The sequence below is a fragment of the Lonchura striata genome, chromosome 22, assembly GCF_050655825.1.
Source record: "Lonchura striata isolate lonStrDom1 chromosome 22, ASM5065582v1, whole genome shotgun sequence".
Lineage (NCBI taxonomy): Eukaryota > Metazoa > Chordata > Aves > Passeriformes > Estrildidae > Lonchura > Lonchura striata.
In genome coordinates this window covers 6,129,975-6,143,230 of record NC_140724.1, presented here as the reverse complement: position 1 = coordinate 6,143,230, position 13,256 = coordinate 6,129,975, and the positions used below count along the sequence as shown (strand labels likewise).

Genomic DNA, 13,256 nt, shown 5'->3' with positions numbered 1-13,256 from the left:
TATATGGAGTTTAGAGTTACAGACTAATGCACTGCAGGATTTGAAAAATACAAAGAATGAAACCTTAAGGCAGCAACTCCACCAGCTGCTCTCTGAGCAGACAGACAAGCGCAGGACAAATTTCCTTTTCCCTTCCCTAATCTCCCTGTGGTTGATGTGCAGGGACCCGGCGGAGGTTTAGGGGATTTATGCTCCCAATCTCTGCCCCTCCCCATACGATTAATGCTGGTTTACACTCCATTAAAAAATCAGGCCATAAAGCTGCCTTCACGGGGATGAGTCGGTCTCCAGTTGTGCGAAAGAGTAAGCGAAACTCAGCTAATTTTATTAGTGAGATTGATTTCTTGTCACTGTGCTCACGTTGCTCCTGCAAACTGCTGCAGAGCTGGGCTCATCCTGCCAGCCCAGCAGAAGCAACAAAGGGAATATCCAGAGTCAGTCTGCTAAAAAAAAGGGAGGAAACTAAACCAAAAATGAGGCCTGGGATGGGGAGGGGAAGGATAGAAGAAAGAAGGCAGAAGAGGGGAAAATGATATCTGTGGGTGGCCAAATGTGATCTGGTTTAAAATCGTGAAAAATGTTTTTGTGGTTCGTTTCAACAGGCAATGGAAATCAGCAATTGAAGCTTTCTCACCAAATAGCCAAATAAAGCATCGAAATAGAAGAAATATAGTAGAATAAAGAGATGAGGTAGCGAGACAAATGATGCTTGGAATAAAATAGAGGAAGTTGTGGTAAAGCTAAATGGATATTGCAACAAAGCAATTAAATGCTCATGTATAATGAAAAGCTTGATGCACCATGCAGCAGACACCGGTACAAGGCCTCCCTTCAGACAACCACAAGCAGGACAGAAAGCCAGCAACCACCTGGAAAGATGATGGAATTGCTGATCCCAGCTTATTGATATCTGCTGATTCAGACTGACACAAGCACGCTGGAAAATGCTTGCTAGGCTTAAAAACACTATATATATATATATATATATATATGTATATCTGGTGAACCCCTCCAGTGCCAGCCCTGGCCATGGCAGGTGGTGGAGCCTCCTGAAGCTCCCTTCTGCCCTCACCAAAGCTCTAAATTACATAAAACTCTGGTTCTATTTTATTTTCCTGCCGCATTTTCATTTTCTGATTTCCTCCCCTCTCTCTCTGCCCTCACACCTCCTTGGCCCATCCACAGCAAGGGCAGGGAATTCCCGGGCTGCCAGGATGAAACTCTGGGATCCCTGGGACGCCCAGAATGAATCACGGAGTGCACAGAAATGAAACCAAACCCCACCCAGCCTGAGCAGCGCCGTCCATCATCCCCAGGGCCAGAGCTCCCAGCAGCACCGAGGACATCCCAGCAGCTTTTTCCACTGGGAATTTGCCCTTGGGATGGGCAGAACCCTCTATGAGTCCTGAGAGAGAGAGATAAATGCAGGGGCTGGATTAAAGCCTTGAGAGAAATTGAGATATATTAAGCTACAAAAATGGGAAGTAGAAGCATAAGTCTTAAGTTTTAAGTAAGTAGAAATACATTTTAAGCCTTAAGAAACTGTGTTAGCTAGCAAAGGCCCTAAGGCCAAGTTTAAAGTTCAGCTCTGGACATAACAAAATCATAGCAGAACTTTGCCACTGGGCCAGATAAAACTATATGTATAAATAGATTTAATTATTAATGTAAATAAATAGAACTATTCACATAAATATCTAGAATTGTTTGTGTAAATAAATAGAACTGTTCATGTAAATAGATAAACTTATACATGTCAATTTGAAATAAGGAAACAGCACATTTGCATAAATAGATAATATTCTATATGTAGTTTTTTAGATAAGAACTGACACTACTTTGGTATTACTTTGGCACACGAGAGTCAAGTTCCAGTTGGTTTAGAAATAATGTTTTATCATCGTGTTTTTAGCTGATTGGATGCCTTATCAATAAAAACACCCTGAATCGAGGTGTTTGGCATGAAGGAAAAAGAAGAACCACGACAACAGGAAGACCACAAGAAGAAGACAACAAGAAGAAGATGACAAGAAGAAGAAGAAGATGGCAACAAGAAGAAGGAGACAACAGGAAGAACAAGAAGAAAGAAGACAAAAAAAGACTGCCTGTCTGCTGCTGCATCTTCTTCTGCCTCATCATCATCATCATCATCACCAGGAAGAAAGAAGGCTGCTGCCTCTGTCCTGCTCGGGATCCAGGGAACCATGGGGCTGCTGCTGCTGCTGCTGTTCCTGCCCTGAGCTGGGACTGCCTTTGTCACTGAGGTATTTATGCAATAAACGGAATTTATTTATGCAATAAACAATTTTACTACAGCCAACAACTGTTTGTGTCTCTTGGAAGACCCCAAACCCACAAGAAGCTCGACAGGCAGGGACGCTGGAATCACTGCTGCCTTAACATCCACAAATGGATCAGACAGCCATTGGGGGTTATTTACAAATAAATGTGAGAGTTTTTGCATTATTTAGCAAATGGCCACTCTATAAAGTGATCGAGGCACCTTTTGGTCACGCACCAACACAAACAAATGTTCGGGATAAAGAGATTTTTCCAAGCTAATGATCCGACTGCAGAGAACAGGAACCATGTGGATGTGGGAGAGCAGCACCATGAACTGTCAGCTCCAAATGCTATTTTGGAGTTGGTTTTTATTGGTTTTTTTTTTTTTTTTTTTTTGGTTTTTTTTTTTTTGCAGACAGCATGTTGAAAAGGGGCTTGAAAGAGCAATCAGGGTTATTTTGCAAATTGCTCTGGAAAATCCGTGAGCACATGGGGAGAAGGCATAAAAGAGCCTGTAAATTTAACGGGGAGAAACAAACACAATTATCCAAGGCAAAGCAATTCCAGTTGCTCCAACACTTGCTCAATACAGAATGGGATCTTAATCACAATGATAGCAAAAGGGTTTTAAAGTCGTGGGGATTTAGGGTTAAAAGGAAAATTAAGCTTAGTAGGCCCTGATAAAAATAAATAGCCTAAGTACATGAAGGCCTTGTACCTTGCTAGAACTGTACCTGTGTCGCTAGTAAATGATAAATGATATAATTGTTAGATGTGATGATTGTTTAGTAATTAAATACAATTACTGTTTAATCGTAAGAATAATCATGAGAAACTGTGGTCAGGGACCTAAGAGAGGTCACGAGAAACTCGTGCTTAAATAAAGTCATGTATACAGTAGAAAAATATAAGTTTAAAAATTAATATGTAAGTTATATAATGATAGGATATCAAATTGGGTCTGTACCCCTGATTCCCAGAGCTCTCAATAAAAGCACCTGCAGAGAATCATATCCCGTGATTATTTGTGTTCCTGAACTCTGACAACAACAGGGCCAGAGCAGCTGGAGAACGAACAGCCCCTGATCACCCTCGGCACTCCCAGCCCCAGGAATTGTTCCCTCCACCTGCCAATTTACAGCTCTGGGAGAAGGGAAGGGTTTGCAGTCTCTGCCACCAAACTCATTGATTTATTTTGTGCTTCATCTGTCCCCAGCCACACTCTGGTTCGTCCCCACTCTGTCCAGTGCTGGGCACGTCAAAACCACCAAAAGAGAGGTTTTTTTGGTAAAAAAAAAAACACCAAAAGAGAGGTTCTGTGCCTCTGTTAGCTGGGGATTCTCACTGAAGGGCTGAAATACAAAAATTTCCCAGCAGGACCCCAGGCAGGGCTGATCCCTGCCCAGCACTGGGGCTTGAAACAGACTGGGAAGCAGAGCCTGGCTTGGCCCTCATCAACACTGAGTCCAAAAATCAGCATCAACTGATTGAATGCTGGTTAAATTAACTCAATTAACACATTTACAATGGGAAATAATAATAAAAAAATTTTAAATAATTGTAATAGTAATAGTAATAGTAATAGTAATAGTAATAATAGTAATAGTAACAGTAACAGTAACAGTAACAGTAACAGTAACAGTAACAGTAATAGTAATAATAATAATAATAATAATAATAATAATAATAATAATAATAATAACAACAACAACAACAACAACAACAACCGTTTACAAGGAAATAAAGAGGTAGGGAAATAATTTCAGGGAAAATCCAAGCTGGGAATTCAGCTGGTGGCTGCTATGTCAGACACAAGGAATACTGAGATTATCCAAATCCTGTGGGTTTTGGTGCTCTTCCAGCTCTGTCTGATTGTTTGAGTTACCTCGTTATTGACTTCTCTTAAGGGTGTTGGAAAACACACAGCAAACCCAAACAACTCAAACACACAGAACAATCCCAAAGAGCTGAACTCCAACCTCAGCTCAGGAAAATGTTTTTCTCCTCTTAAATTTCTTTTCAATTTTTCTTAAAAGACAGAAAGCCATATAATGTCTGTGACTTTCAAATCTGCATAAATAACCTGAATAATTGATGAGTTTTGCACTTTATAAGCATTCTGTGCTGAATATGATTTTTTCTTTAAAATACAAGAATAAAGTTGAGAAAAATAATGGATACATTAAGAGCATTTTTGAAGGATGAGAAACAGAATTGGCATAGAAATGTGGAATGGTTTGGGTTGGAAAGACCTCAAATCCCACCCAGTGCCACCCCTGCCATGGCAGGGACACCTCCCACTGTCCCAGGTGGCTCCAACCTGGCTGGGGACACTTCCAGAAATCCTGGGGCAGCTACAGCTGCTCTGGGAATTCCATCCCAGCCCCTCCCACCCTCACAGCCAGGAATTCCTTCCCAAAATCCCATCAAATCCTACTCTCCATAACTTTGAAGCCATTCCCTGTGTCCTGTCCCTCCATCCTTTGTCCCCAGTCCCTCTCCAGCTCTCCTGGAGCCACTTCAGGCCCTGGAATGTGCTGGAAGCTCTCCTTGGATCCTTCCCTTCTCCAGGGGAACATTCCCAGCTCTCCCAGCCTGGCTCAGCTGCTCCCACATAATCCCACCGGGCTGATTCTGGTTCTAACTGGTCTAAAATAAATTCCCAGATTGGTTACGTTGCACCAATTCCTAATTTAGAAGGACCCCAAGCTTTCACTGCTGCCAAGCTGGAGTGAGGCACAAATGCTGACTCTGCTTTGTCCTGTGTGTGCAAGCCTCTAATTCCTTGAACTCTGTGTTTTTTGTGTGTCCAGCACAGCCCAGACTGCCCCAAATTCCCCACCTGCATCCCCAAAAACTGTGACCAAGGGCTGGAATTCCCTGTGTGTTTCAAGGACAGGCTGGAATGAGGTGCTTTGTCATCCCTTTCAGCTAAACACAAACCAAATCTGTTTTATGGGGTAAACTTTCAAAAATAAACCCCCACATGATCAGAGTGATATGTTCATTTAATATAAACACTGAATGAATTCACTGTAAATGGTAAAACAAAATTATTCCATCTCATCACCATCAAATATCAGGATATTCTCAGAACGAAGTGGAAACCCTTGAAGGAGATGTTTTGAGTTATAAAGTTGCTCTGCCAGCAGAGAAATGTTTCCATGAAATGCTTGAAGTTTTAATGAAATTGCACATTGTGACAGAAAACTGTTCCCCAGAACATGTGTGCTCATTCCCACTCTGCAGCGAAGGCTTTGAGGAGCCAGGATTGGGACGTGTAGAATGATTTTATTTCAAGTATGTGCTGTAAAGCACAGCCTGCCACCTTCAGATCAGCAGTTCCTGATAAAAGCAAGGTCCTGTCAGTAATTAGGGGAAGGGAAAAGGTTCCTGGAGCTGCCTGGGTCTGTGTGCTGTGGTTGGAAATGGGGGTGTGCATTCTGTGCCATCTGTCAGAGGTGGGGCAGTTCTCTGCTGTTCTTTGGGCAGTTTTTTCCTTATCTCTTCCACAACCAATCCTCCCTCCAGGAGATCTCTGCTGTTCATGGGCCATTAATTATTAATTATCTTCTGTTCATGCCCAGTGAGTGTCCCTGCATGGCTGAGAAAATTCCATCATCCATGGGGAGATGCTCTGCCCAGGGGAGGAGCCAAACATTCCTACCTGGATCCAATCTGACCTAGGAACAGCACAGCAGCCTCTGCCCCCTCCATTCCCAGAGGAGCAGCTTTCTTCCCACTGCATTCCCAGAGGAGCAGCTTTCTCCCCCCTGCATTCCAGAGGAGCTCAGGCCTATCTCCCCCAGCCCTGGAGCTCCAGAGTGTCATGGTTTGACAGGAGTCAGGACTTCTAACCAGGAAGAATACTTTAAAAGGTTTTAATTTTAAATTTTGTGTGGTTTTTTTCCTTTCTTTTTTTCTTTTATAGCAGTATAGTAGTAGTAGCTTAATGAAGTTTTTTACCTTATTATTAAGATTAAGCCTACTTTTGCTCTGTTCTCAATCGCGTTTCACAGCATTCAATTAAGAGGTACATTTTCATGGGGGTGCTGGCATTGTGCCAGTGTCAAACCATGACACAGAGGAAAATTCCCCCCTTGTGCAGGATCCTGCTCCAGCAGAAGCACAGCTGGCACTGCAGGAGGGCTGAGCCCCCCTGGGATGGGACTGAACCACCTCCCTGACCCACAGGGGACAGGGCTGCTCTGACTCTGGCAGTGGTTTTTTCTTTTTGTACTCTTGCATTTGTATTTTTAGTTATTCTAATAAAGAACTGTTACTCTGGGATGAAACCCCAGAGCAGCAGCCCAGCCCTGCAGTCACACACACTCTGCCAGAGGAGAGGCTCCCTGCCCGAGGGATGTTCCCAGCCCAGGCAATTCTGGACAATGCCAGAGAACTCCAGAATTCCAGGCAATTCTGGACACTACCAGAGAATTCCAGAATTCCAGGCAATTCCAGGACAATGCCACACATTTCTGCTGCTGCCGTGAATCCCTGATGCCCAAGCACCTCCTGCTGATGGGCACGAAAGGACCCAACTCCAGCTCCGAGGAGCTTTCAAACGTGAGGAACATCCTGCAGGGAAAGGGCTATCACTCCCTGGATCATGAACAGCTGTGAATATTTAACCCAGGGAAAAGGAATGAATTCTAAACAAGAAGCCACAAACACTGAGAATCCTTCAATTTAAGCGTTCACCCGTTGTTTTTTTTTTTAACCACAGACCATTTTCCCCTCTCTCCCCCAGCCCCTGGCAGGGAGTTTATTGTTGGAGGATGTCATCGGGGCTGTTTCAGATCTGTCAGAAATAATCTTCTCATCTGCCAACTTCTCCCGGGGAGGAGATGAGCTCATGTTCCGAGTGACAAGATGTGCTGAAGAGCCTGGGCTGCTCGGAGCCTGCGAGAAGCTCGAGTTTCCCCATTGTGTGAATCCTGTCAGAGTTGGCCCTGCAATTTTCCTAATGACAGCTGCTGTCAGCCGAGGAGGGGAAATTGTTCTGTTCAGCTGGGAAGGCTGACAGGAGCCGCAGCCTGGGTGCTGGAGGGAAGAAAAAGGCGCCAGGTATCTCAGGGAAGGTGCAGCAAATTCGCCAAGCACATGAGACTCAACTCAACTCGTATTTTCAGCCTCCTTCCAAAATCCCGGGGAGTTATTTACTCTGGCAAGAAAAGAGTGACATAAAATTAAATAAACCAGCTTGGGAATGCCGTTTGAGACACCCAGCCAAGTTCACAAAGGTGTTTTGTGTCTATAATTGCACATTTTGATGCCATTTCTAAGGGCACGATGCAATCGTGATTGTCCAGCTCCCACATGCTTTCAGGAGGAGATCTGAAATTATCTGAGATAGTTTTTAAAGTCATTTAAAAACCTTCATTAGGTGCCTGTGTGCATTTTTTGGAGCCTGTTTCCACTCTTTCCTATGGTGAAGGGGACTCGTCACAGAAATTTTGCAATTTCTTCCTTGCCCTAGAGACCTTTGCAAAGCTATCCACCTTTGCAAATACATTTTTGTGGAGATCCATCAAGTTTGGAGATGGACAGAGGAACAGAAATTCCAATTAATTCCAATTCCACCACGTTCTGTTTGAATGAAAATGAGGAGAACAAACAGAACCACTGGAGGGCTCCGAGGTGAGCCATTCCTGCTCTGCCAGCGCCTGCAATTCCCATTCCAGATCTCCCAGCTGCTCTTCCACCAACCTGAGCAGGTACAAAGGGTGGGAAGCAGGAGCAGAAAGGGAAGACCTTCCACCACCTGTAGTTGTATTTCCAGTTTCCTCCTGGACCTGGTGGAACAGCTCTCAACAACCGCCCTGTTGTTAAAATATTACAAAAAACACACACCTAAATTACACAGGGGGGCACGTGGCTCTTTGAAAATGGGTTTATTTCAACTGAAATGCATTAAATCAGGTTGGAATAAGAGAAACTATTATCATTAATCTCCTGCAGCTTGAATAAAGGATTGTTTAAATCCATTCCAACCTGCAGCATCTATTATTGATTACAAGTCAAGTTGAGCAGCTACAGACTCAAGGTGGGTTTGTGTTCCCTGTCCCTCACTGCCACACTTTAGAACTTTCACTGTAGACTCAGAGTGATGCAGATTCAGCCCTGGAGGAGTTGTTTTATCCACACTATGAAAGTAAAAATTGTTCATGAGTCCCCCAACATTGTCTGCAGTGTTTTTGAGCCGCCCAGGTCAAAGGAGCCCTCACTGGGTGAGGGAAAAACCAAACCCAGAGTAAAAAATAGAATGACAATTCAAAATTAATCATCTCCTAAGGAAGAGATTAAATGTGTTACAAGCAGGAAACTCTTTTCCCAAATGGGAAAGGAGACTCAAGTGCAGTAGCCTGAGGTTCCAGACTTGTATTTGTTATGCAAAACTGAGTAAAACGAACTAAAAACAGACCTCAAAATCCACATGATCACAAAGTCTGGAGTGGTTTTTATCTCCTAAACAGTTTTCCAGCTGTTGCACTTGTAATTAACACCATAACAGCTTTTTGCCTTTCTAATTTCTACTTCTAGGGGAAGAAATGATAAATCAAGAAATGAGAAAGGGAAGCTTTGCTGGACAATTAAGAACAGCCAAACCAAACAAAAACCCTGCAAATTATTTCCAGCTTAAAGTCTTGTCAGTGTCTCAGTGGCTTTAAATCCTATTCAGGTGATTAGTCAGTTCTACTGTCAGAAAGATTAAGAGATTGATCTTTGAGGAGGATTAGAAGAAGATTTTAGTAATTTTTCTGAGCATGGTGCATAGTCTAAGTGGGAGGTTTCCCCTGCTGGACCTGGCTGTTGTGTCATTAGGAACAATTCCATTCCTTCTCTCCTTTCACAGCCTCCTCCCGTGGATGATCAGATGACAGAGCCACGCACAGAGCACTCAGAAACCATCTGAGATAAACACAGCCCCGTGGATGTGGTGGTGTTGGGGAAAACAAGGAGGAGCAGCTGATCTTGTGGGAACAGCCAGTTCTCCATGAGCCACCCATGACCCACAAGGAGAGGACAAAACCAGGGTGATGTTTGTCCTTAGTCCATGCAGATCCTGGTAAGGTGGGGCTGCTGCATCCTGGGGGATGGTCCCACCAGCAGATGCATCCGAAATAAAGCCAGGCTGCCAGGAGCTGCAAGAAAGCAACAGTCCTAGGAATTATTTTCCATTCCTACTAATTCTTTCACGTCATTTTGCCCAGAGCAGCTGTGGCTGCTCCAAATAGGAATCTAAATCTGGATCTAAATCTAGATCTGAACCTGGATCTACATCTGGATCTGAAGCTGGATCTAAATCTGCCCCTGGATCCCTGCAAATGTCTAAGACCAGGCTGGACAGGATTTGGAGCACCCTGGGATAGTGGAAGGTGTCCCTGCCCATGGCAGGTGTGGAATTAGGTAATTCTTAAGGTCCTTCCAACCTAAACCATTCAGGATTCTGTGACTATACTCACAAAAAGCAATTCAGGTTGGGGAAAACCCAATAAAAGCCCTCTGTACCTGTCAGGGCTTCAGTGAAACTGAAAATGCCCCCAGGAGGAACCTGGAGGAGGTACCAGAGGTGATAATCTGGCAAAGCCCTCCCTGCTCCACAGAGCCCAGGGCCAGCTGTGATTTACAGAAGCTTTCACGAGGTCCCTGCCCTCAGCTCTCCTCCTCATCCCATTTCCCGGGGCGCTGAGCAGGACAGAGATGAGCATCCCTCCCTTCATCCCCAGGGGCTGCTTCGAATTCCCCCAGACACAGCTTTGGCTCCTCCACTGCCTCCCTGTGGGTTTTGAGCTCCCTAAAGGAACTCAGCTTGCCCCCAGTCCTATTTTTGTTGTGTTTTCAGTGCTTCTGGTCGAGGGGGTGATGGAGAACATCCAGCTCCGAGCAGACCCTCCTGGAGCAGCTCCACCCCGGTCCCCCTTACCTGGTGCCTCGTGCCTTGATTATAATTCCTCACCCCATTTCCATTATAGCTTTTGAACACTGTAACAAGACCTTTAAGGTTTCATTCCCCATAATTTCAGTATTTCTTACCAAATAACTTCATTTCAATGAAATTTGAAGTGTTCTCAGCACCACATTATTTGTATTTCCACCCAATCAGAAGTACAAAGCTAACAACTTTATTTTCCTGCAACACCCACTGCCTGCTACAGGGTAATTCCAAGCACCGAGAGCTCCAAATGGATGAAACACCACTTTCTTAAGCACCTACTGTGCTTAAAATTTCTGGTTAGGCCAAAAATCTCATTTATTTCCCACCCAGGAACCTCTATAGAGAGATGGGAAAGGCCATGGCCTGAAGGGAACTCTCTTCCCACCCTCACTGGTGAACAGAAACATCACAAAGGAATTGTTCCATTTGATTATTATAAAAGATCCTTTAACTTTGTTGTAGCATCTGCATGAAGCCTTTGACTTCTGGCTCAGAATTTCCCAGCTCTGCATTTTGTATTTTTTTTCTTAATTCTGCTCTTTCAGAAGCTGAGAGGAATTCCCTGTTTGTTCCCCCTGAGTCTGTGTTTTCTTTTCTTTCAATTCACCGAATAATGGTTGTACAAAGGGAAGAAAAGAGGGGGTGAGAAGGATCAGAATTGGGATTTTTGAGCTCCCTCCTTGGCCATTGCCTGATCATCACATGCAGCAACAATTTAATTTAGAGCAAGACTGACAAACAACATTCAGACCACTGAGAATTGTCAACTCCAGGCAGAGGAGATCAACCAAGTGGGATTTTGGAAATCCCATCTTCAATATCTGCACCAGGATGCTTTGGCATCTTCTGGAGGTGTGGAGAACATTTAATTAAAGCTGATTCACCTCAGAGCTCCCAGATGTGGAAGGCAGTAGACTGAGACAAAAATTGTTAATTAAAGGCCCCCTGTTCAGACAGCTTTCAACAACTTGCCCTCAGAAGAGGAAAACAAAAAGTCCCAAGAAGGCATTTTTATAATGAATTTCCTGGGCATCTCAGGGAGCAGCAGGTTTCAGGGCTCGCTGCAGCTTTAGTCCAACTGGATCTAAATCTGGATCTGAATCTGGATCTGAATCTGGATTTGAATCTGGATCTAAATCTGAATTTGTATCTGGATCTAAATCTGAATCTGAATCTAAATCTGGATTCAAATCTGGATCTAAATAAGAATCTGGATCTGGATCTAAATCTGGATCTGAATCTGGATTCAAATCTGGATCTAAATCTGGATCTACATCTGGATCTGAAGCTGTATCTAAATCTGGATTTAAATCTGGATCCAAACCTGGATCTAAATCTGAATCTGTATCTGAATCTGGATCTGAATCTGGATTTGAATCTGGATCCAAACCCTTCCCACAGTGATTTTTAGAGACGAACAAATCCTGTCCTGGACAGGCAGAACCTGTGCGAAGATAATTCTGCCTCTCCTTGGGGCTGGAAATTCCTGACAGGAATTCTTCCAACTTCCTCTTTTAATGCACAAAGAAACCAAAGCCTGATGTACTAAAGGACAATCCGAGGTCGTCAGGTTTTGTGGGGTTTTTGTGTGGGTTTTCCTGTTTGTTTGGTTTTGGTTTTTTGTTTGTTGTTTTTTTTTTTTGTTCATTTGTTTGGGGTATTCTTTTGTGTTTTGTTCATTTGTTTGGGTGGAGGTTTTTTTGTTTGTTTGTTTTTTTGTGGGGAGGCTGTTTGTGTGTTTTGGTTTTATTTTTTTAAACACAGTGTTCCCCCCAAGAGTTTCTACTTCTCCTTCAGAGAGCTTAAAAGCACATCTCCAAAATGCATTTAGGACATGTCTGCACCCTGGAAAGCCTTGTTAGCATCCTCCTTTATTTGGGGAGAACAAAGCAAGCTTGATTTAAGCAGCAACTTCAACAAAGGGAGAAAAAGAAATGTTATTTCAGTTAGTGGGATAAAACCCTCCGCGAGGGCTTGACAGCTGAGAGGAAGCATGCAGCCTCAGAGAAAAGGAAATTATTAAAGGGGGAGGGCCAGAAGGCAAAACTACTGTGAGGAAACTGAGTGGAGCCTCAGTCTGGGCCAAAAAATCATCTAGGCCCGGCTCGGGGCTCGGGGAGGGGATGGAATGAGCAGAGAGAAATAAATTCAAGTGACCCAAGACTCCTTAGGCCAGTGCAGAGCTCAGCTCTGTGCTCAACATCAGCCCCGAGGCTGGGCAGGCACAGCCGGGACAGCGTGGGGCTGGTGGGGAAGGAAAGATGATCCCCATCCCTGAGGGAGTGGGAAGGGATGGGAAAATGATCCCAATCCATGAGGGGATGGGAAAATGATCCTCATCCATGAGGGAATGGGAAGGGATGGTAAAATGATCCATCTCCATGATGGGATGGAAAAATTATCCCGATCCATGAGGGAGTGGGAAGAGATGAAAAAATAATCCATCTCCATGAGGGGATGGAAAAATTATCCACCTTCATGAGGGGATGGAAAAATGATCTATCTCCATGAGGGGATGGGAAAATGATCCCCATTCCTGAGGGAGTGGAAGGGATGGGAAATCATCTTGATCCATGAGGCAGTGGGAAGGGATAGAAAAATGATCCACCTCCATGAGGGGATGGGAAAATGATCCCGATCCATGGGGGAATGGGAAGGGATGGGGAAGCACACCCCAGCTGCCAGGGCTGAGGGATGCTCATCCTGGTTCTTGTTCCTCAGCCCAGCTGGCAGAGCTTTGCTCCAGGGAGCACCCCTGAGTGACATCAGCCAATGTGAGTGCCACCAGTGCCTGATCTGAGTGACACCAGTGCCCACCTGCCCAGGCTGAGTGACACCAGTGCCAAATCTGTGACACCAGTGCCCACCTGCCTGATCTGAGTGACATCAGTGCCCAATCCGAGTGACACCAGTGCCCACCTGCCCAGGCTGAGTGAACCAGTGCCCATCACACCAGTGCCCGACCTGAGTGACACCAGTGCCCGACCTGAGTGACACCAGTGCCCACCTGCCCAATCCGAGTGACACCAGT

At 44.5% G+C, this 13,256-nt stretch overlaps 1 protein-coding gene across 4 annotated transcripts in view; it reads right to left on the bottom strand.

Annotated features, from left to right (window-relative positions):
• LRRTM4 (leucine rich repeat transmembrane neuronal 4) overlaps positions 1 to 13,256 on the bottom strand; it is a 172,042-nt gene that overhangs the window by 81,578 nt on the left and 77,208 nt on the right. Inside the window, exon 3 of one of the 4 annotated variants that reach the window (XM_085559243.1) lies at positions 3,930 to 7,450. The exons of the other annotated variants lie outside the window; for them this stretch is intronic. Coding sequence (XP_085415369.1) covers positions 7,442 to 7,450 — 9 coding nt within the window. The 3' untranslated portion in view covers positions 3,930 to 7,441. Of the gene's footprint in view, positions 1 to 3,929; positions 7,451 to 13,256 lie in introns of those variants that run through there. 4 annotated transcript variants of the gene reach the window in all.